The sequence below is a fragment of the Eleginops maclovinus genome, chromosome 6 (genome assembly GCF_036324505.1).
Source record: "Eleginops maclovinus isolate JMC-PN-2008 ecotype Puerto Natales chromosome 6, JC_Emac_rtc_rv5, whole genome shotgun sequence".
Classification (NCBI taxonomy): domain Eukaryota; kingdom Metazoa; phylum Chordata; class Actinopteri; order Perciformes; family Eleginopidae; genus Eleginops; species Eleginops maclovinus.
In genome coordinates, this window is record NC_086354.1 from 191364 (window position 1) to 215959 (window position 24596).

Sequence of the window (24596 nt, forward strand, 5' to 3'; positions counted from 1 at the left end):
ACCACATTTTTAATGTAAATAAACAAAGAACCTTAAAAGCTAAACAAAACGAAAAACACAGGTCAATGAAGATATGGCAAACAATGAAATGTATTTTAAAGTGGAGGGCTGTGCAGACGTGTTCAAGAATGTGCAAAATGTAGTCAGAACAGAGCATGAACACGGCTCACAGGATTCAGGAAGAGAACAGAACAGGATGTTGTTCACATGATGTGCATTAATGTAATGTATCATGTTTGTGGGGGGGCCGTTAGCAAAGGGGAAGAAGCTGTTCAGGTGGAGAGAGGTTTTGGTCCTGATGGAGCGTAGCCTCCTGCCAGAGGGGAGCAGGGTAAACAGTGTGTGTCCAGGGTGGGAGGGGTCATAACCACAGAGGTCAGGGCACCGGGTCTGTTGTCATTTAATCCTGTGATCCTTATTTTCTTCAGAACCGGGATGATGCTGGAGGTTTTAAAGCATGCTGGAACGAAGCATGAACACTGGGAGTCCTTCAGCGTGGAGGGGGAGACATTGTCCGGGCCAGCAGCTTTTCTGGTGTCGAGTTTTTTTCAAGTCTGTTCACTTCTCTCTCATTGATAGAGAGTCACATTGTATTTATCTGCATACGTAATATTTGGTTCGAGATCTTGAATAGTTTTTCTGGTTGTCTGTACTTTGAAAAACTTCCCCTCTTTTAAGGAATTTGCACGACTGAATACTGAAACACAACTTATACATGTCCTGCGTTACCCTCGTGACCCTGTCTTGTAACGGGGGCAACATCTAGTGCTCACCTTGTGCATACTCTCTTAATAAACTCATGTTCAATCAAATTGCTCTTACGAATAAAATAAAAGGTTCTGTCACCTCAGCAAAGAAGGATTGTCTGACAGCCCCAATTAATGTTTAATATTGTGAATAGCATTTAAACTAGTAATCAAGTTTTATTGTTCTTGTTAAATCCTTAATTTCAAATGATTTGTCATAAATAGGAAAACAAATATGGTTCCATTGATCAGAATCAGAATCAGAAATACTTTATTTATCCCAAACTGGGAAATGTTTTTGTTGCGGCAGCCAAATACAAAAAGAAGCAAAACAAATAATTAGAACCAAAAAATAAAAAGGAATAAAAATGAGAAATATATAAATGTACAAATAAGGCAATGAAATGGAATATTAAATCAGTATGGTGTAAATGTACAATGTTAAGTGTTAAGGTGTGCATGTTAAGTCCAGTTTACAGACAGGCTATGGAGCAGTGAGTTGTCTGCCAGCGAGAGGGGTATTATTGTACAGGGTTATTGCAGTGGGCAGGAACGTTCTCCTGTACCTGTCCTTGTGACAGCGGAGCTGGAGCAGTCTGTTGGAGAAGGAGCTCCGCTGTCTGTCCAGCTGCAGGTGGAGAGGGTGGGTGGGGTTATCCATGATGGACAACAGTTTGTTCAGAGTCCTCCTCTCCACCACAGCCTCAAAAGGGTTCAGTTTGATGCCGATGAAAGAGCCATCTTTCCTGATCAGTTTATTCAGTCTGCTGGTGTCACCGGCTCTGATGCTGCCCCCCCAGCAGACGGCAGCAAAGAAGAGTGCACTAGCAACAACAGACTGGTAGAAGATCTCCAACATCTTGTTGCAAACGTTGAAGGATCTCAGCTTCCTCAGGAAATAGAGTCGGCTCATCCCCTTCTTGTAAACAGCGTCAGTGTTGGCCTTCCAGTTAAGTCCGTTGCCAAGGAGCACTCCCAAATACTTGCAATCCTCCACCACAGCCACATCCTCACCCAGAATGCACAGGGGCAGTGGAGACGTCCTCTTCCTCCTGAAGTCAATGACCATCTCTCTGGTCTTGACCACATTCAGAAGCAGATGGTTTCTTCCAGTCCACTCCACAAATTCCTCCACCATCGCTCTGTACTCCTCCTACCGTCCATCCCTTATACACTCTACCACTGCAGCGTCATCCAAAAATGTCTGCAGGTGGCATGACTCTGAGTTGTATTTAAAGTCAGTGGTGTATAAGGTGAACAGGAAGGGAGACAGCACAGTTCCCTGTGGGGCTCCTGTACTACCAACCACCACATCAGAGAGAACACTGCCCAGACATACTGTGGCCTGTCTGTGAGGTAGTTGGTAATCCAGGAGATGGTGGACGCGTCTACCCTCATAGCCTGCAGCTTGTCTCTCAGTAGCCATGGCTGGATCGTGTTGAACGCACTGGAGAAATCAAAGAAGGTGATTCTCACAGTGCACCCCGACCCATCCAGGTACGAGTGAGCACGCTGCAGCAGGTAGATAATGACATCGTCATCGTCACCAGGTGAGGCTGATAGGCAAATTGCAGAGGGTCTAGAAATGATCTCATCTGCGGTCTGAGATGGGACAAAACCAGTCTCTCCAGCACCTTCATCACATGAGATGTGAGAGCTACCGGCCGATAGTCATTGAGCCCAGAAGGAGTTGTCTTTTTAGGGACAGGAACAACGCAGGACGTCTTCCACAGCACCGGGATGGTCTCCAGGAAAAAGCTCAGGTTGAACAGGTGTTGAAGAACAGGAGACAGCTTGCTGAACCCTGGGGCTGATGCCGTCCGGGCCTGCAGATTTGCCATGGTGTAGTTTCTCCAGCTGTCTCTTCACATGGCCTGTGGTTACAGTGAGGCAGGGAGGGGGTTTGATGTCACAGTATCAGGGAGGCACATCAGGGGTGAGGAGGTAGAGTTCAGAGTGCTCAGCAGGGGGGATAGTAGGGGGTTGGTCAGAGGCAAGGAGAGCAGTGGGGGGATGTTGAAGCCCGGATGAGTGGTGGAGGTGAGGTGTGAAGTGGAGGAGACAGCAGCAGGGCGCGGGCAGCTGAACCTATTGAAGAAGGTGTTCAGCTCGTTAGCCCTCTCCAGAGTGCCGGTCGTCGGTCTGTCGCTCCCCTTGAACCCCGTGATGGTCTTCATTCCAGTCCACAGATCCTTGCTATTGTTATGCTGGAGCTTGGCTTCTTCCTGTAGGAATCCTTGCTCAGCCTCAGCTTGTCCCTCAGGTCGTGCTGGATGCTCCTCAGCAGTGCTTTGACCCCAGACTTGAAAGCTTCCTTCTTCTTGTTTAAAAGCTGTTTCAGGTCACTTGTAATACCGGGTTTATTGTTTGGAAAGGAGTGAACAGTTTTAGCTGGTAATGTTGTTTGCTCACAGAAGTTGATGTAATCAGTGATGCAGTCGGTCATGCTGTTGATGTCCTCTCCATGTGGCACACAAAGCACATCCCAGTCCATGGTCTCGAAGCAGTCCTGTAGAGCCTCATGGGCCTCAGGGGTCCGCTTCCTAACTGTCACTGCGGTCAAGCCAGCCCCGTCTTCGGAAAACATAGTCAAGCCATCCCACTCCTTGGCGGTGCGCGTATATCCTGTGCATTACGGTAAGAGCGTGGCGGAACAGATTTCAAAATAAAGCAGGTGAATGTAAATAAAAATGCAAATATAATAATAAATCAAACTAGATGAATAAATATTAAATAATAAATGAAATAATTGCAAATAGCGACCGCCTGCAAACAGTATTTCAGAGAACATTTTAACTCTAATTGTGTGTGTAATAAGTCAAAGTCCAATCTGACATCAAAAGGACAGACCAAGTATCACAGTCACAGGTCATTCAGGACATTCTGATGTGGAATTTCAAAATAAAAGCCCTTCAAAAATATATTGTTAAAGCAATCTTTAAATTCATTTTCAGATTAGGATTAAGAGGAAACGGTGTGTTACCAGGAACTCATTTCACTGCAGACCACCTCAGAGTGTCACTCAGACAATTTCAGGACATGCTGATGTTGAATTTCAAAATAAAATCCCTTCAAAATGTCTTATTAGAGCAATACTTGTATTCATTTTCAGATTAGGAATAAAAGGAAACTGTGTGTTACCAGGAACTCATTTGACGTCAGAGTGATAGAAAAACACCTCAGAGTGTCAGTCAAGGAATTTCAGGACATTCTGATGTGGAATTTCAAAATAAAAGCCCTTCAAAATGTCTTGTTAAAGCAATATTTTTACTCATTTACAGATTAGGATGAAGAGGAGATGGTGTGTTGCCAGGGACTGATTTACCTTCAGAGGGATAGAAGACCACATCAGAGTGTCGATCATTTTTCTTACACATAAGCAGATAATATTGAAATTTGTGAGCTATTTAAAAAAAATGGTTATACATTTGATGTAGGTGTATTATTAACTTTTAATCACTGTGCTTCCTTGGGAAAACCAATATATATTTATTCAATAAATGTCCATAATTTAAATCCTCCACCTCCCTCTAGCTCCCCCAGGGCCGGTTCTAGCCCATTGGCTGCCCTAGGCAATATTGAGATTTTGCATGGACTAGTTAATCTGAAGTCTAGATTCGCTATAGGAGAAAGGGGTATTTGCAATCTGCATTGAGTGGAAGAATAAAGGAGCCGCACAACCAACAGGTAAGTTTGACGTGTTAAATTGTATTGGGTAAAGGCAGTGGCGGGCCGTGCATTTCACACCTAGGCCTTCAGTGATGTCCTACACAGTCCTACCTGAATTATTCCACCTCTTAATACCATCATTATGACGCCATGGCTGTAGAAACTATACATTTAGACAGAAACGCAGTATAACCGGGCGTTGCATCACCTTAACATAGTCAAGTACAACAGAGTTATATTAATATTTCCGAAGCATTTATAATCAATACATCAGCATTTACAGTTAACTTAATTAATCAGATTATCTGACAAACCGCTCCTTGACACCTGTATCTGTCACATAACGCAGGACAAGTGCCAGCTGTGCTATACCCACATCTGACGTCTCGTCCACCATAACAGCGACAAATGGTGCTTTTTTAATCTTCATTTTGATCTCTTCTCCCATCACTTCAGCAATAGCATAAATCAGGTCGTTTTGTATTTTGCCTGACGTCCCAGTAAACATGTTGTTTGTGTACAGGTGGTAATGCAAATCTGTGTTGTTCTCAGCAAGAAAAGAAAGAAGCTCCACGTAGTTTCCTCTGTTTCTGGACTCGGCGCTTTCATCGTGTCCCATAAATGAAAGTTCCTGTTTACCCAAAAACAGGACACAATCAATCAGTCTTTCAATATTTCCCTATTTTTGTTCACCCTTTCGTTGTGGAGCTCCGTTTCCCTGCGCACTTGTTCGTTGAGCTGTAGATCCACTCGGGTGTCCCCAAAGGTTTTCAAAAGCACCAGTGCTTCCAAGTGCCCAGCTGTGCTTTGGTGTCTCGTTGCTGCCTTGGTTAGACAACTCAAGTTTGCAAATTTAGTGTGGCTCCAAACACCAAATCGATCAGTTGCAAATACCAGGCATTCCCGGCAGTACAATTTGCAGTGCCTCTCGGAGGCTGAGAGCCAGGGGTACCGCTCGTAGTTTCCCTGCTGTGCTAGGCTCGCTAGCGTTGGAGTTGGTCGTTCCCTTTTCAAGATGTGTAGCTTTACATGAAAAGTTCGTTTTGAAAATGGCGTTGTAATTATATCTTCTACCAAATTGATCTCTTCTCCTCCTTCAGCCATTGTGGGTTGAAAAAAATAGCTTGTAGAAATCTACACAAATTAGCTCGCTCAAGTTCTAGTTCTGTTTGCTAGCTTTGCCCATAGACTGTTTGGCTCTGCCTACTGCCTAGCTCTGCCTCGTATCCAATCAGAAGATGTGCACGTGCTAACGTTAGCGTACGCCTGCTAGCTGGCCCGTTGTCGCCACCTCGAAATCTGATTGGTTAACGCCACAGTTTTGTTTGCGTTCACTTTAAGCTACAGCTGCCCGCACTGTTGATTCTGAAGGCCCAAGGGCAGATTTCTTTGACCCTAGCAACACATTATGGCTGAAATATGATTGGATAAAAGCTCTAACATAAAGGCCAGCCCTCCAAATCTCGTTCTGAGGCTGGAAGCAGCGCAGCCAAGACGAACGCTATAAAATGAAGAGAATAGACTATGGGGAATAATTTCATACGTATTTGTGGAAAAAATATATCAAAATTTAATTTATATTCTGATGATGTTTAGGCCAGCAGAGAAGGCCTTGCTGGCCCTGACGGCCCACCACTGGGTAAAGGGAATGAGGAAAATAAAAATCATTAAAAAAAAAAATGTCAATACACACAAGATATCAAATCACAATTCACAGTCCAAATCCTAACTCACTAATACACAGCTCTATTTTGGGTAGCTCGCCACGACTAGAAGAAGTCTTCATGTAGATCTTGAAAAAGGAACCATATAAAGAAAAGAATATAGAAAAGAAAAAGACCCGGCCTATATAGGCCAAAAGGAGGGTTATTACAATGTTCTCATTAAAACATATACTTTTACATATAAACCTTTTCATATAAACACACATATACAGTGGTATGCAAAAGTTTGGGCACCCCTCTGAGATTTCATGACAATTTGCTTTTCCTTTATAATAGAAGATCACAGCAACAACATTTGTTTTCCTACAAAGATGTAGACGTTTTAGTGTTTTCCAGACCAAAATTCTTAGGGTAGCATTACATAGTTTTATTATAATAAAATAAAATGCAAAAAATGGGATGTGCAAAAGTTTGGGCACCCTTATAAATAGCATTCATTTCAACACCTGTACGGATTTATAGCTGACAGGTTGCTGCACAAAATTGCTTTGATTAGCTCATTAGACCTTCAATTACAAAGACAGGTGGAACCAATCATGAAAAAGGCTATTTAACATAGGTAATAGCTGGCTGTGCCTGGCCTAGGTTCTTTCTTAGGGAGTGGCAAGATGGGGACCTCAAAACAACTCTCCACTGACCTGAAAGCTAAGATAATCCAACATTATAAATTAGGAGAAGGGTACAAAAAATTATCTGACAGGTTTAAACTGTCTGTCTCCACAGTCAGAAACGTAGTTGTGAAATGGAAGGCCACAGGAACAGTCCGTGTGAAGGAAAGATGTGGTAGGCCGACAAAAATAGGGGAAAGGCACAGGCGAAGGATGGTGAAAATGGTCACAGAGAAGCCACAGACCACCTCCAGAGAACTACAACAACATCTGGCTGCTGATGGTGTAGTTGTTCACCGTTCCACAATCCAGCGTACTTTGCACCAGGAAGAGCTCATTGGAAGGGTGATGTGCAAAAAGCCTTTCCTGAGTGTTAATCACAAGAAGAGTCGCATGAGGTATGCAAAAGCACATCTGGACAAGCCAGAAGCATTTTGGAACAAAATACTGTGGTCAGATGAGATCAAGATTGAGTTATTTGGGCATAACATGAACAGGTATGCATGGCGAAAAAAACACACTGCATTCAATGAAAAGAACTTGTTGCCCACTGTAAAATTTGGTGGAGGATCTATCATGTTATGGGGCTGTGTGGCTAGCACAGGTACTGGAAAACTTGTTAAAGTTGAGGGCCACATGAATTCCTTACAGTACCAGGAGATTCTTGACAAGAATGTTCTAGAGTCAGTCACAAAGTTGAAGCTACGCCGGGGTTGGATTTTTCAGCAGGACAATGATCCTAAGCACCGATCAAAATCCACCAAGGAATTCATGCAGAAGCACAGGTACAATGTTCTGGAATGGCCATCCCAGTCCCCAGACCTTAACATCATTGAAAATGTATGGATTTATTTGAAGAAGGCTGTCCATGCACGGAGGCCAAGAAACCTGACTGAACTGGAGACGTTTTGTGTGGAAGAATGGGCCAAAATACCACCTGCCAGGCTTAAGGGACTTGTCTGTGGCTACAGGAGGCGTCTACAGGCCGTTATTGCAGCAAAAGGAGGCAATACTAAATATTAATGGAATTATTTCTTAGGGGTGCCCAAATTTATGCACATGCCTATTTTTGTTTGAATGCACATAAACATGTTTCTGTTTGACCAATAAAAGTTATTTCACTACTGAGATGTTTCTGTTACCATAAGGTATAACATATGTTAAAATGAAGTTGCTGCTTCAAAAGCTCAGCAAGTGACAAACTGATGCAGTGGTTTTCCTAAGGGGTGCCCAAACTTTTGCATACCACTGTACATATTCTGATTACATCACAATATTGCTTATCTATAATCATAACTAACATGAAACAAATGGCTGAACCATTACTCTTTTTTTTAACGCCACTCACTCTCAAAAAAACACACGAGGTGAGGGTAATATAATGAACCACCTTAACATGAACAATTGTTAAACACAACATATGAAATTAACATCTCTCCGTATGAACACTAGGATATGCACATTTAACTCCATATGCATCCATATACAAAGTTAACTCACCAGAGGCTCAAGTATCACACGCACACACATATATTCTCCGGCACAAATGCAGGTTTCACGGCTCTCGTCCGTCCAGGCAACACTTTTAAAGAAATAGGGACACGGGAGTTCAGCCATGCGTGTTCTGACAATGCAATTTAGCGAAGTTCAAGTGGCTAATGCTAAGCTAGCGCCACGGTTGCTAATAAACACTACTATCAGAGGCGGCTGGCCCATAGGGGGCGCTGGGGCTCTGCCCCACCAGCTGTTGAGGGGAAAAAATATTTTTTGCATATTTTTTTTGAAATCAATGTCAGTTTTACTTAATAGTGTGTGTGCCTACATGCAATTTAAATCATTTAAACAACATTTCCACCAACTAACACTCATTAAACAGTGAATTTCCACTGACAGACAGTGTATCATTCTCTCATGTGGCGATGGCAAAGTGCCCCTGACCGGCAGCTAAACAGCCAATCTGGTGTAAATTGTTACTTTTTCTGTGAAGCTGGAAACTGTGAAATTAAATTATTGTGGAACTGTAGTCATTTTCCGACTGTTCATTTGAATGCTTATGCTAGATTAGGCAGGGAAATATGTTGGCACACTAGCCCCACCAAGATTTTTTTTTCACCAGCCGCCACTGACTACTACGACGGAGTATTAGGGCCACATATGAAGAAAAAAAATATTTTTGCCGTGACGAGATTAAAGTCGACACGGCGACTTTAAAGTCAACATGTCGACATTAAACTCGAAATGTCGAGAATAAAGTTGAAATGTCATGTCGACTTTATTCTCGACATGTCGAGATTAAACTCGAAATGTCGAGAATAAAGTTGAAATATTATGTCGAGTTTAATCTCGACATGTCGAGAATAATCTCGACTTTATGTCAATTGACACTGAAAACTATTCAGAGAGAAAGCAACCGCTCCACAGGTGCAGTTTGAGTCACGCATGGTTGGCCTATCGGTGGAACATCTTTATGTGAAGGTAAGTCAGACGTGCTGCTCCATGTCTATGTGCTGCTCTGTATTTTCACTGGAAGCGGTAGTTTACAAGATCAATGACGTAAAGTCTCTTTCTTTTACCAACCGCGCAGTTTTTGGACTTGAAAGAATGTCAGTCAGCGTGACAGCTTTTCTACGAGGCCGGGGTGTCCCCCAAGAAGCCCTCTCACTAATGGAAGAGGAGAAGGTAAGTTGTGATCCCTGATATAGGAATGAGGAGTTGTCGTCATAGTTGTTGAGCCCCGCCATGTTGGGAGGATGCCGGTGTATATTTCTATGAGAGGCAGCTAGCTAGCCTCATTAACATGCTAGCGAGACCTATCATGGCTAGCTTGCCCATAGACATAGAATAGCGTCTGCTGCCAACATGGCCGAATCGGCACGTGACTCCTCATTCCTAATAAAGACAAAATGCCGCAACTTCATCTTTGGTCGAAAAATAGTAATTGTCATTTTTGGGATATTGATAAGGGGGTATCGTAAAAGTTACCGTAGCCTGCTTAATTTAGCTAGCTAGGACGACGTAGCCTAGTATAGGCTACTTGGCTAGCCAACACATAGTAAACTACTCCGTATTAAACAAAGCATTTCATAGCATATCAGCCATACGCTATCGTAAATAATGTTTTTATTTTCGCATAAAGTTCATAAATCACTCAGTGCCAGTCGTTGCATCGAGTGTGGACTTCTAATGTAATGCCATGCATCTCCCATGAGCCTAGCTTGATCACACATTGGCAGAGCTCAACAACAGTTCACAATTAAATTACGTTACCTACCCTTCTTGTAACCCTGATAAATCCATTGCATTGAACGTCATCTGAGATGTTTAAAGACGTTTTCTGAGTATTAAGCTGGCTGGCGTTCCACTGAAGCATCCACGAATAGTCCTCTTTTAGTCAAGGCTATTACTTCCATTAATTCGATGCAAAGCGTCGGTGAAACATGGTAAAAAGTAAAATGGTTGCAAATCGTTATCCACCCATGTAGACCCTATAACTTTTTGTTTGATTAATAGGCCTATGTCTTAACCATTAGGCTAGGTTAATCCATCATCTGTGCATCTGGAGCATAATTTGACTCCTTGATTCACCTGGTGAAATGATGAATGATATGTATTTCTGTAGTACAGTAACCTCGACACAATTTGGACTTGTAGCCCAATGGGATTTTGGGTGTAAATTCATGTTTTTATTTTCTTTGATTTCAATTAAAATGCAAATTCATAATGTTTAAAATTTGACTTTAAAATATTAGTAATGTTAAAACAATGTTTACCTGTCCTGGGAATTATTAAGTCAGTTAAAACGTTTTCTTTAATGAGAAGCGGCATTGGGCCGCTACACTTAAATAGGCCTGAATGTGTAGCCTATGACCATTATCTCACGCTCACTTATGGATGATGCAGCTTTGGCCAAATATATTCCTTCATATGGAGACAGAATTGCACTTTTTAATTTTTGCAAAAATCAAGCCCCTCTCTCAAAGCGAAAAATGGGTCTATTTGAAAAGCTCAGGAAGAAAATGAAGCTAAAGACAGAATCCAAAGAAACAGACGAGGAAGCCAGCAACAGTGAAAAGGAAACCAAAGACGATGGGAAGATGCCTACAACATCCAGACCGGTAAAAAGGACAACTAAACGCAGCGTGGAGATAGGTTGGATCAACAAAGAGGATGGTGAAGCTAAACAGGTTAGAGCAAAACAAGGAGGGGGCACTAGAAAGGTTGTGATGGACATCAGTGGTGGATACAATGAAATCCTGAAAGAGGGGAAAAACCTTTTTTTCCCTAATGGCATTTCAAATAAAGGCCCCGAATCAGACTTTACATTTGATGTGTGGGATTTCAAACAAAACCCTTTCACTGATCATGTCTCAATTGCTGCAATATACGACACTGTCAAACTAGCCAAGCTGCGTTTCTATATTGCCACTCGGCCTAAACCACACTCAGATGAAGACGCCTCTACCTATGATTCAGAAGGCAAATGTGAGGGCCAAAATGAAATTATTGAAGTTTCAGACAGCGAATCCCCGTCTCTGGTGTCCAGTTGCTCAGAAGAAGACCATTAGTCGTCCTCACCCAGGTACCACAGATGGTTCAACTGCTAATCACTCAGTCAACACAGACATCCCAGTGCTGTCAGAGATCAGTTTTCTTCTACCAGAAGTATTACAGGAGGATGTTCTTCTGCAAAGCTATGTCTTAGTATCAGATAACCCATATATCTCTGATCCCGAAATTACATTTGGCCCACAACCAGATGCTGAATTCGATTTGAATGACACACTGATTTATGAAGTCGAAACACCTGACCACACAACTCAAGCAAAAACAATAACTATCCACTATTCAAATTCCCTCAACGACATGATTCAAGCATTTTCTGACCCAGACACTCTGACCAGACCACTGGTAGTGAAGAGAATTCTTCCAGATAAAAAAGAGGAAGCTGGCGTTGGGTCAGGAGTTCTAAGAGATGTCCTAAGTGCTTTTTGGCTAGATTTCTATGATCGTTGCACACTGGGAACAACAATTAAAGTACCCTTTATCAGACATGATTTCAATGCTGAAACCTGGAAAGCCATCGGCATTTTTATGAGAGGATACCAAGATTGCCACTACCTTCCTATCAAGCTTGCATCTGCTTTTGTGGAGGAGATGCTATTTGGAGCTGTGTACAGTGACCTGACAGAAAGCTTTCTGCAGTTTGTCAGCGGTCAAGACCGAGAGATCCTCAAGCAAGCTTTACAGGATTTCTCGTCTGTTGAAATGGATGACCTTGTGGAGACTCTTGACAACTATGAATGCAGAAGAAGAATCTCAGCCGACAATCTTCCAACAATCCTGACAGAAATTGCCCACAAAGAACTTGTGCAAAAGCCGATGTTTGTTATTGATTGTTGGAGGGAAATCACAACTCCAAACATCTCTCTGAATTATGAGAAGCTAACACAGATGTATGCTGATCTTAAAGCAACAACTAAGAAGGTGTTGAAGCTGTTGAAGTTCCCAGCAGATATGACAGCAAAGCAAAAAGAGGTGGAACATCATCTGCGAAGGTATATCAGAGAACTGGATGAAGAAGAACTCTCTAAGTTTCTGAGATTCTGCACAGGATCCAATCTGATTGTGTCTGACTGTCTCACTGTTGAGTTTACAGTGATGTCTGATTTCACAAGACGGCCAGTTGCTCGGACATGTGGAATGTTCCTAGAGCTATCTGACTCCTATGAAAGTTTCCCAGTCTTTCGTGCTGAATTCAATGACGTCCTCAAGAGCAATGTCTGGGTGATGGACATAGTGTAGCCCCCTTATGTGGCCCCTCAGACAAGATTGTGCCTATGCTATTTCCAAAATGTACATAAGGACCACGGGTTATTCTTCACTGACACAAAAAAAAAGCAGTGCTATTGTTCTTCCACTTTCAAAGCCATTTAAAGGTAGTTTGTCTTCAAGTCCCCTGTTTTCATAGAGTATCTAACAGGTCAATACATTGTGCAGTTATCTGATGTTATGATATTTCTCAAATTCTCTGTATAGGCCACTTCAAATACAGTTTTTGTGAACTATTTTATTTACAATATTTGCTTTTTTACATTTGAGGTGCTGCTTTGAAGATGATGTATTTTTGTATTGAAAAGTTTTAATGAGCTAGAGTTTCTCACAAGTAGTGTTGTTCATGACTGTTACAGTAATTGCACATGTCCATTTGAGTTACTGCATTTGAATAAGCTACATTTTCTCTGAAATATGTGTTGACCAAAATGGATTTTGAGGTAGCCAAACAAACACAGGATTTGCTTTTTTATTTTTGTGATTTTATAGAAATGTATAATTTTGTACCAATTTGTCTTTTCTATTCACCACAGGCATATACGCACTTTTATTAATTGGTGATCAAGTTATTACAAATGCTCATGTGTAGTCATGTTCATGATTTCATATTAAAGTTCATCAATTTCATCTGAGTTGTTTTTTTTATCTGTACCTTAAGTTAATGGGTATGAGGTGTTGATATCAGGAGGAGACAATGCTAGTACAAAATTGTAGTTCCTTTATTTCCTATTCCAGCAGCTGCTCTGTGCTGAATGGGTGGTAGGTCAACAAGTTAATAATTTCACAGTCAAAACTGATACAAAGGGCAAGATTCACGGTTAGGGTTAGGCAGTTACTGATTTTACAATACTATACTTGAGGGGGTTCGTTTTTGTTTAATTTGTTCTAAAAATTCATATGGCATGCATTAAATAAAGGATATAATAAAACTGAGACTGTTCTCTGGTGGATGCCATTTCTCATAATATAACAAAGCCTATCAACAACCCTCCATGGTGCAGAAATTATGACCCACCCTTAAATATTCAAATGTATTTCTGTTCTCAATGAAGTGTACAGTTCAGCAGCGGAAAATGCATCTCTTGGAGCATCCCATCCATTTTCCTGCATTAGAAAACAGCAGAGCTCAAATACAGTCTCATCGCATGGGTATTGCCTTTTGGGGGTGCAGTCCTCCTTACAAAGGGCCAGCTCTTCCATGTCAATTGTCTTGAGATGGTCCTCACCACCATAAATCTGTGGGAGAGTGTACATCAAAATAGGGCGACCTCCAGTCACACCCTGGCCTGCCTCTGTCAACTTGTGTGAATTCCAGGTTTGCACGACTTCATCCAGTTCAGCCTGCATTAAAACAAAATATATGAAAAAACAAACTTGAAGCAAAAAGAAGTTGAGATGAGAATAAGATATAACAACATGAAGGAGACCCAAAAGCTGCCAAATTATAGGCGCAGCAACTGCATAGGCAGCAATCAGAAAGAGCTGACGCACGCACGCACACACACACACACAAACAAACACAAGAGAGCCAATCAGCATTAGTTTATATGTTGCCCACGTCACAGTATTGTTGTAGCGTTGTTGTGTTGTGGGGGGTTGGTGGAATTGTGTGGGCAAAGTGTTCGTGCTCACCTGAACAAGATTTAAGAAGCAGAATTGGATCAGACTCTTGTCCAAGAAATCACCCGAGAAGTGCCCGTCGCGCTGAAGGGTTCGGAAGAGGTCGATCCAAAACTGTATGCTCTGTCTTCTTAAGATCCCCCACCAGGATTCAATCCGCTGGTTTGCAGTGCTGCGGCCATAAAGGAAACTTTGGTCTCTCGCAAAAGAGTCTGAGTGATTCCTGCGCAGGAAGATGAGCATGTTTTCAACGTGTCCATTTTCCGTCCCTCTGTCAGCACGCATACGCTCCGGGCATCCTCCCAAGCGTGCAGCGGATGACACGAAGTAGTCGGCAATAACCCTGGGGTCATTGTTAGTGGTGTATGCCTCCAGCCAAACAATATAGCGACTAAAACCGTCAATGCAACCACTGATGGCAATGCCGTATGGCTTCAGTTTATCGTACCCATCCATATGCCAGAGTGCATTCGGACCTTTGCTACGATATTGCCTGCGCCTCAGACGCCGGGAACGCCTTTGCTCCACACCCTCAGGATCCAGCAATTTAATCAATTGTCTTACTGTATTTTGCGGCACAACATAACCTTTATGTATTGCACGGAGGTGCAACCATCTGTATCCTTGCGTCTGCCCAGTTCCAGCCAGCTCAGTTTGCAAGAACGCGGCCACTTCTTCCAGGTTTGTATGATTCCTCCTCCTGAACAGACGAAGTTTTCTGCACAACCTTTTCAGCGTTCTTACACTAATCACCACACTGTGGTTCTGCGCTAAAACAGCGAGGATCTCTTTATTGTTAAATCCAATTCGGAAGTATAATTTGACCAAATGATCTACACAAGCCATTTCGGATTCAGTGCAGGACCTGTGGGCATGGCCGTAGCCACATTAGAGGTAAGGGAGGTCCGGACCTCGCTTATTTCATCCGAGGTTTTTTTTTTTTTTTGAACGTCAAAATGCCCAACTGAATCAAACATTAAAAACCTCTCATTAAACCTCTGTGAAACGTGCTTTGCAGATTGTGGTTAACATCCATGGGCTTTGTTTTCGGTTTCCTGTGTGCACTTTCGGCTTTTTGCGTTTACGTGTGCAGAACTAAGAAAAAAAATAACACAAAGCGCGCGTGCGACGCGAGGATAAGAATGTTCAGCCGACATGAAGTCAGTGTGTGAATGATAGCAGTAACGACAGTAACTTCTAGCCTGTGTCAACGTCAAGAAACCCATTTGGTAAGTGAAAGTAGGCTACTATTTTACCCTGTACCGTTAAAATAGTGTCCAAATGAGCAAAATATCCGTTTTAAATATCCGTTTTGGGACTGTCCACGACTTCAACGGATATTTTAGCTCATTTGTTGGCTACTTTGGCATTAGACCCATACTGTAGGATCAGCCAAAGCTTCCTTTTCAGGTAGATTAATAAGCATCTAGTCTTATTGACTTTATTGGGTTAGGCTATGGGTTAAATTTGGAGGGGGCACCTTTAGATATTAATGTTCAGTTAATCTAGCACGTTTTCAGCTCATATTAATTTTAATATACCCATTCCACAGAAAACAAGTCACAAAGAGCAGGCCAACCATGTCCAAGAGATTAAAACAAAACACAATGGATGCATTTCTGTCAAAGAAAAAGAAAGATAAGGACAGAGATGGAGATAGTAAACAGGAAAGCAAGGAGGATGAAAGAGAGAATAGGGAAAGTAAGCTGGAGCACAGAGAAGAGAGTCATTCAGAGATGGAAGGAGAGAGGCACACAGAGGATGATGAAGCGCAGAGGCACACAGTGGAGGAGGGAGGGCAGAGAAGCGCAGAGGATGATGAAGCGCAGAGGCACACAGTGGAGGAGGGAGGGCAGAGAAGCGCAGAGGATGATGAAGCGCAGAGGCACACAGTGGAGGAGGGAGGGCAGAGAAGCACAGAGAATGAATACAGCAGGGAGCAGGGAAACATGGAAATAGGGGGAGAAGAAATTGGAAGTTCATGCCCTCAGCACCCCTTTGATCCGGTTAGGGTAAAAAACAAAGTTATTAATGGTGATGCCCTTACAGATGATGAGAAAAAAAGTGTACTCCAAAATCGGTGGTTAGCACCACAGGGATATAGCTATCCCAAACGTACCTTGGGAGGAAAACAGCTGATGTACAATCGCCAGTGGGAGATAAATTATGAATGGCTGAGCTACTCGCCATCTGAGGATGCAGCTTATTGTGCCACTTGCCTCTGCTTTAATAAAGTAAAAGGAAAAAACTTTAGCTTCCTTACAAAGGGCTTTACTGACTGGAAAAATGCAGTTGGTGATAAAAGAGGCGTGATCCCAAGGCATAGCCATTCAGAGGGACACCAGAGAGCCACCGAATTGGCTGAAAATTTCATGTTGATCACACAAGGCCAAAAGAAAGATATTAAATCTGTTATCAGCAAGCAATATGATGACAAGGTCATGGCTAACCGCAAGGCTTTGCTCTCCATCATAGACAGTATTGTATGTTTAGGGAAAAGAAATGTGCCTTTCCGGGGGAACTGGGAGGGATCCAGTGAAAATGGAAATTTTAACTATTTTGTTAACTGGAAAGCACAGTTTGACACTACACTCAAGCAACATCTGGAGACTGCAGCCAAGAATGCAAAATACATATCCCCACAAATTCAGAATGATCTCATTGCATGCTGTGCAGAGGACATAAGGGAGACTCTTATCAACAATATCAAAACAGCGAAGTTCTTCACTGTTTTAGCTGATGAGTCAATGGATATCAGTGGAATTGAGCAACTATCACTCTGCGTTCGGTATGTGAGTGGGGAGGGAGAGAGTTCTGAAATAAGAGAGGACTTTCTTGGATTCTGCCCTTTGACTCAGCAAGATGCGAAGACAATAGCCACAGTAATTCTTCGACAGCTGACTGAATGGGGACTTCACACTGAGTATTTAAGGGGCCAAGGATATGATGGGGCATCTACAATGAGTGGCCATGTGAGTGGAGTCCAAAAAAGAATCAGTGATGTTCATCCCAGGGCAATGTACACCCACTGCAGGAGCCATGCACTTAATTTAGTTGTAGTGCATGGCTGTTCAGATCTGCCTATAGTGAGGAATACAATGTCTATTATTGAGGAAATTGCAGTGTTCTTTTCAGGATCTAGTGCCAGAAAAGGTGCTTTGGAGGCAGAAACCAGTAAAGAAGGTCAAACAACAAAAAAATCAGGAATCCCACTCATGAGTGACACAAGATGGAGCAGCAGATCAACCACCCTCAGCGCATTTGTGGAGAAGTTCACAGCGGTGCATTCTGTGTTGGAAAAAATGGGGGTTGAAAAACCTTCTGTTTCTGCAAAGGCTGCCACCCTCAGGCACAGCATGGAATCATTTGAGACCATAATTACAGCTGTGATGGTAAATGAAATACTTGGATACATACATCCTTTAACCAAACTGCTGCAGACTACAAATTTGGACATCCTCACAGCCTATGAGGAAGCAAGAAACATGCGGCAGGTCATCGCCAACCAAAGAGAGGACAAAGGTTCCAGGTTGTGCTTTGAGAAAGCCACTGCATTGGCTAATTCAATAGGTGTTGTCCCAGCCAAGCGGAGGGTATCTGTGAGACAAACATACAGAGCAAACGTGACCACAGAATCAGTGGAGGACCATTACAGGATAAATCTCTTCTACCCCTTCTTGGACCACATCACAGCTCAGTTGGATGAGAGATTTGCCAAGAATAATAAGCCCCCTATCCTTGCATCATACTTGGTGCCATCATCCTTGAAATGTTTAACACCAGCACGAGAGGATGAGATGCTTCGGTGGTACCACGAAGACCTCCCTGACCAAGACACTGCCAGACAGGAAATTGAGCGCTGGAGACATAAATTTGAAGATGGCCCCCTTCCTTCTTTTGCCCTAGAAGTTCTACAAAAACACAACCTGTCATTCTTCCCTAACATAAAATGTATGTTGAAGATTTTCTTAACCTTGCCAGTGACAACTTGTGCCTGTGAGAGGTCATTCTCAGCCATGCGAAGACTAAAGACATGGCTTAGATCTACCATGTCCAACGACAGACTGACGGGCCTGGCGATGATGCATGTGCATCAGAAAGTGGAAGTGGACCGGGAGAATATCCTTCGACGGTGGGATGCCTCTGGTCATAGGAGGATTCAGCTTGCATTTGATTAAAAAGTTGATTGTTGAGATTTTAGGTGATGCCATTTGTACTTTTAGGGGCTGTAATTTGCAATGATTTATTTCTACTTGAATATTATTTTTATTTTGGAATCATTCATCATTCAGTTCATCAAGTTCAAAGTTACCCCCTATATTCTTTAAAAACATGGTGGTGTACTATTGCTATAAAAAAAATGTAAATATAGTACAGTACATTTTTGGGGGGGAAAATGCTGGTTTATACAATTAAAAGACATTTAAACAATAAAACTCTTGTGTGACTTGTAATTTAATAAATACATAAAATATATATATATATTATACATATACATAAATGTATATCTAAAAAACAATATAATTTAAAATATTTATATATATATTTTTTTTAAATCGCCGCGAGCGCTTAGCGCGCGCATCATGGACCTCACTTATTCCAAAATGCTGGCTACGGCCCTGCCTGTGGGAGCGGTTGCTATGTCTCCCAACTAATTTCAACTATATTCTCGACATTTCGAGTTTTATCTCGACACGTCGAGATTAAAGTCGACATAATATTTCAACTTTATTCTCGACATGACATTTCAACTTTATTCTCGACATTTCGAAAATATTTTTGCCGTGACGAGATTAAAGTCGACACGGCGACAAGTCAGGCAAGTCAGGCCGAGAAAGACATGAAATTCAAGGAAGAAGATTTAAAAGTCGGCAGGTCCCCCATCATTGATGCATCAAAGTTCATCCAAGCAGTGGCAGACAGTTTGAATGAGATGCTCTTCACAACCACAGCCAACAGAGCACAGGCCAGTGTTGCAGCTCAAAGAAAAGAAAGTTACACCACACTGATGAACCAAATGGCAGCCCTTGACCCAAAGAAATGGGATCATGCCAATCCCAGACATGGAGAGGATGAGGTGAGGGCTTTGTGTCATACTCTACATGTAAATGAGAAAACAACACACCTTGGATTTGTTGAATATAAGGCAAGTGGGGGGAGAAGCATTCCAAGCAACATGAAAAAGTTGTGCATAGCAGTAGACACCCTCTCAGCAAGTAATGCAGACTGTGAGAGGGGGTTCAGCGCGATGAACAATATCATTACTGAGTACAGGAGCAAACTGACGACCAAAAATGCTGCAAACCTTCTCTTCATCAGTACAGTTGGCCCCCCAACCAACCAGTGGAATCCTTTGCCATGTGAAGACCTGGCTTGCCAAAGGGAGAAGAGCAGCACATTCCACATCTGGCATGACTCGCCAGCACCCTGAAGAGGACAACTACTTCAGCCCTGTTTGGAATTTGTTTTAAATATTTTGTTTGGATGGAGGGAATCCACCATTTTGCATGTTATGTGGCATGGCTCACCAGCACCCTGAAGAAGACAATTAGGCCTACTTTGATTTTTTAAAATATATTTTTTTGTTTTTTCCATCATTTTGCATTTTTCAGTCCAGTTCCAAATGTACTGAAAATAAAGTACTCACAGTAAAATATTTACAAACTGAAATATTTTGTAATGTCATTTTTTCACATAGAACACTTAGGTAGGCCCACAAGAATGTGAAGTAGTTAAGAATACCCCCCCCCCTGACTGCAACTCATAGTCAACTGATATCGTGAATGAGGCAAATCTGCTGTGTTTTGTAAGGTACATTTATGATGGTGGTGTGCAGGATGAATTTCTGTTTTGTCGTTCCCTGCCGACCAACTCCACAGGGGAAGCCATTTTTGACTCAGTCAACGATTTCATCCTGCAGAATAATATCGACTGGACACGATGTGTTGGTATTTGCACAGATGTTGCATTCACAGAGAACAGCTGGCTGTGAAAAAAATGCCACCATGCCTCAAATCAGTACTGGACGAGTCTGTGAAAATTGTGAATACAATAAAAACCAAAGCACTGAACACACGTCTTTTTAAAGCTCTGTGTGATGAAATGGGAAGTGAACACACAAAACTGCTTTTCCATACTGAAGTTCGCTGGCTGTCGCGTGGGAAAGTTCTCACCCGTCTATTTGAACTGCGCGATGAGGTGATGTTATTCTTGCATCATACTGATGAACTGTAGCCTATGACAGACTGCATGATTTCCAGTGGCTCTCAAAATTGGCATACCTGGCCGATGTCTTTAGCGCACTCAATGCTTTGAACTTAGCACTGCAGGGAAAAGCCGTCACCGCCTTCAATGTGCAGGACAAAATTAAAGCCGCACGCCTCAAGATGGAATTGTGGTGTGTCCGTCTGGATCGCCAGGAGTTTGACTGTTTTCCGACGCTTGTGGATTTTCTCCTCGCTGCAGAAGAAGAGCTGGACGGCGGCACAGTTGCAGCCTTCAAGGAACATCTGCAAGGCCTTCACTTTCAGCTGGGAAGATATTTCCCAGAACTAGATGCAGGCTATGAGTGGATCAGGAATCCATTTGGGGACAAAACGCACATCGAACACGTCAGTTCCAAGCTCCCATCAAGACAGGTTGACAGCCTTGTGGACATCGCATCTGATGGGACACTGAGGACAACTTTCAGAGAGAAAAGCTTGACGGACTTTTGGGTCCACGTCCAGCCTGAGCACCCAGAGCTGGCTGACGCTGCTCTGAAACTGTTGATGCCGTTTCCAACCACCTACAACTGTGAAGTTGGTTTTTCTACACTTGTTGGTCTGAAAAGAAAGCAGCGTAACAGGATCAATGTGGACTGTGATATGAGACTAAAACTCTCCAGTTTGGATCCAGACATTGTTTCACTGATGTCTCAGCACAAGCAGCACCATTCCTCCCATTAGGTAGCAACAGAGACACGCAGTGTATGAGTGAGTAAACAATGCTATTTGTAAATGTAACAGTGTAAATAATTACCTTGTGTTTATTGTTAAATTCTTGTTAAACTTGGGCCTGCAACCATAGTTTTACTGTATTTTATTTTTGAAAATACACAGCAGAAGTTTGTGTCGTACTAAATGCGGTGCATTTTGCGTATCTCTCTGTTCGCTCGGACATAAACTCAGTAATAAATGTAGTCTATGTTTCATATGATGTGTAAAATCTATCAGCATTTACCGTTTAAATCGCATGTGAACGAAATGCTTGTAGAATCCGTAGTTGTATTTGTATTGTTGATTTAATGTGTGAACGAGCGATATAGAGAAGGTCACATAAAGCTGTCATTATTAGGCTGTAACTTGTAATATACTGTTGGAGTAGTAAGCAGGCCTATTGTATTTATTCTAGTGTATATTTAGTTATATTTGGTGTATATTTAGTGTATATTTAGTGTATATTTCTCCTTCCTTCTTTGTATTGAACTGTTGCACCTCAATTTCCCTCGGGATTAATAAAGCTTCTTGAATCTTGAATCTTGTTTTGGGATATTGGGGGAGTTAGGTGGTCCGTGAGTATTTTTTTATTGGTTAAGTGGTCCTTGGTCTGAAAAAGTTTGAGAAACACTGCTCTACAGCACCGCGAGAGCAAGCGTGCAGCTGCCCCGACGTCGGTCCGGGAGAGAGAGAGCGCGAACCGCACGCAGTTCCGGACGGCGTCCGATTCGCCACGTCATGTGAACTCCCTGTCACTGCCTCCCGCACATCCAGAAAGGCACACCCACCATACATATCCAACAAAAATGCCCCTTTTTACCAAATCTATTGTGCTGTTAATTTGTGTATACTAATTATTTTTAATCTATTTATTGTCATATTTAAGATTTGAATAAAAAATCCTATTTATTCCTCCTATGTAAGATTATTTTAAATCAATCCTATTTATTTATCTGACACATAAAAATACGAATGTATTTATTTATCTATTTATTTCGCCAATGAGCTGATAACTGAATTAAGGCCCTAGTAACCTGGGTTACATAGACATACAGTATGTCCATCTGTCTGTCTTTTATCATTCCTCTCTGTCTAAATATGTTTTATTAATCAGTGTTAAATTTATAATAATAAAAAATTCACTCTCAACTTTCAATATCATCTGGGGCCTGTACTACGAAGCTGGTTTTCTGGCTTACCGGGGTAACTTCGAGAGTAACTTGGTCACGTGCAGCGTATGTTGCTGGTTAACCCATACTACGAAAGTTGGATATGTTAAAACCGAGGTATGCTGCCATGGCAATATACGTAGGATCCCAAAACTGGTCTTCCCAGTTTTAGTTCTTGGTTAACCCTAGGTTTCCGATTAACCACACCCTATTTAGACACCACTCCTCCACCGACATGTCCCCTAAAGACAATGCCAGCATACCTGGACGATCCGTACGATATAGGCGCGCAGATTGTGAGGGGCTCTCTTCGGAGGGCGAGGGTATTTAGAGACCGCCAGAATCCGCTGGCGTACCCGGACGATGTTCTCCATGAAAGATATAGATTCTCAGCTGAGGGAATTCGTTACCTATGCCAGCTGCTCGAGGCGGACGTCTCTAATGTAACCCGCCGAAGTCAGGCCCTCACAATCGAGCAAATGTTATGTCTTTCATTGCGCTATTTCGCCAGCGGACAATATATGTATTCCATCGGTGATGCTGAAAACCTGAGTAAGAACACTGTATGCCGGGTGATACGGAAGGTGGTACTTGCTCTCACTAAACTGGTGGATGCATTTGTTGTATTCCCTGGCCATTTGCCTGCACGTCAGATAAAAGAAGGGTTCTATGCAATCGCTGGTAATATGCCACTAATCTAAAAATCGGTAATTTGCACATTTCATAATTGTGACTGGCAACTGATTTGACTAACAAAATATCTAGGTTTCCCAAGAGTAATTGGAGCCATTGATTGTACGCACATTCCTATCAGTGCACCCCTGGGAGAGCATGAGCGGGATTTTGTGAATAGAAAGTCCAAACACACCATCAATGTCCAGGTAATACACAAGACTAACAGATTAACAGTAGGCGTACATTGTACAGTCCACGATTCATTGGAATAGGTAATGTCAACCTGTGAATTCCTGTTGTCATGTAGAATGATTTCCTGTCCTCTGCATGGGGTGGTGTCATTTACATGCGCAACAGCATGCCTCACCTGTTATGTTCCTTACCTGTGCACATATTGTTAGATGACATGCGATCACCACTATATGATCACAAGCCTGGATGCAAGGTGGCCAGGGTCAGTCCATGACTCCCGTATATTCAGAGAATCATCACTGTCTGACAGATTCCACCAAGGTAAAAGTCCTATATCGATTTACCTGAAGTAATATGCTTTAATAGTGAACATGAAATCAGTGTGACAGTTGTTTAATTTTTCCTCCATTTCATCTAAGGGCAATTTGATGGAATCCTGCTGGGGGACCGTGGCTACGCATGCATGAAGTTCCTCATCACACCATTTCCTGATCCACAAACAAGGCAACAGAGATCATTTAATCATGCACACAGTGTCACTAGGGCCAGGATCGAAATGACATTTGGCATATTGAAGGCCCGATTCGCCTGCCTGAAGGTCCTTCGGGTCAAGCCAGACAGGGCCTGCCAAACCATAGCAGCATGTGTGGTTCTTCAGAATGTCGCCACAATAAGGAAGGAAAGAGTGCCCCCTCATGATCCTCCCCCACCCCCTGATATTACTGATCCAATCACCCTGGATCATCCAACAGGCCGTGCTGTCAGGGATGCCATTACCAACCAGTTTTTCCAATGAATTGTACACACCACAAATTAAATGCACAAAAATAAAGACATGTCACACCAATCTCTGATATTATTCATTTATTAGATGACTCTCTTTCCTGCAAGAAGAAAAGGTGACGAAAAGCCAGATCAATGACACACATATAGGGTGTGGGTAGCCTATATATTAATGGAGTGATAAGACAATACCTTCTTCTCATGTTCCAGCTTTTCAATTTCTAATTCCAGCTTTCTGATCTCCAGCCTCTTCTTTGTGCGGTCTAGCTCCAGCACTTTCTTGTATAAACTGCGGACATTGTCCACTGTGGCCTACACAACCCCCACCCCATGTTGTACACATTAGCCTAGTATGCATTATATTCAGTAATTAAACAAGGAAGGAGAAACTGTACTTTGTCTGACTGTGAGGTCCCTGGGAGGGAGGCTTCAGGAGGGGAAAGCTCCTCCAAGTCCTCCTAACACACACACACACACACACATTGCATTAATGACACAGGTCACTTGATTCAGACAGTACTGACAAATGATGCTCACCCTCCTAGGACATTAATGTGGCATATAGTAGCAGTAAAGTGTTTTAACCTGCATGTGTGTGTCG

General features: G+C 42.5%; 1 protein-coding gene across 1 annotated transcript; it reads left to right on the forward strand.

The window, feature by feature from the left end:
- The first annotated feature begins 22364 nt into the window (after positions 1-22364).
- Positions 22365-24059, forward strand: LOC134865536 (putative nuclease HARBI1). The gene is made up of 4 exons (XM_063885115.1): positions 22365-23026; positions 23111-23226; positions 23422-23533; positions 23632-24059. Exons 1-4 carry the CDS (start codon positions 22597-22599, stop codon positions 24006-24008), a joined length of 1035 nt encoding a protein of 344 aa, XP_063741185.1. The 5' UTR covers positions 22365-22596; the 3' UTR covers positions 24009-24059.
- The last annotated feature ends 537 nt before the right edge of the window (positions 24060-24596 follow it).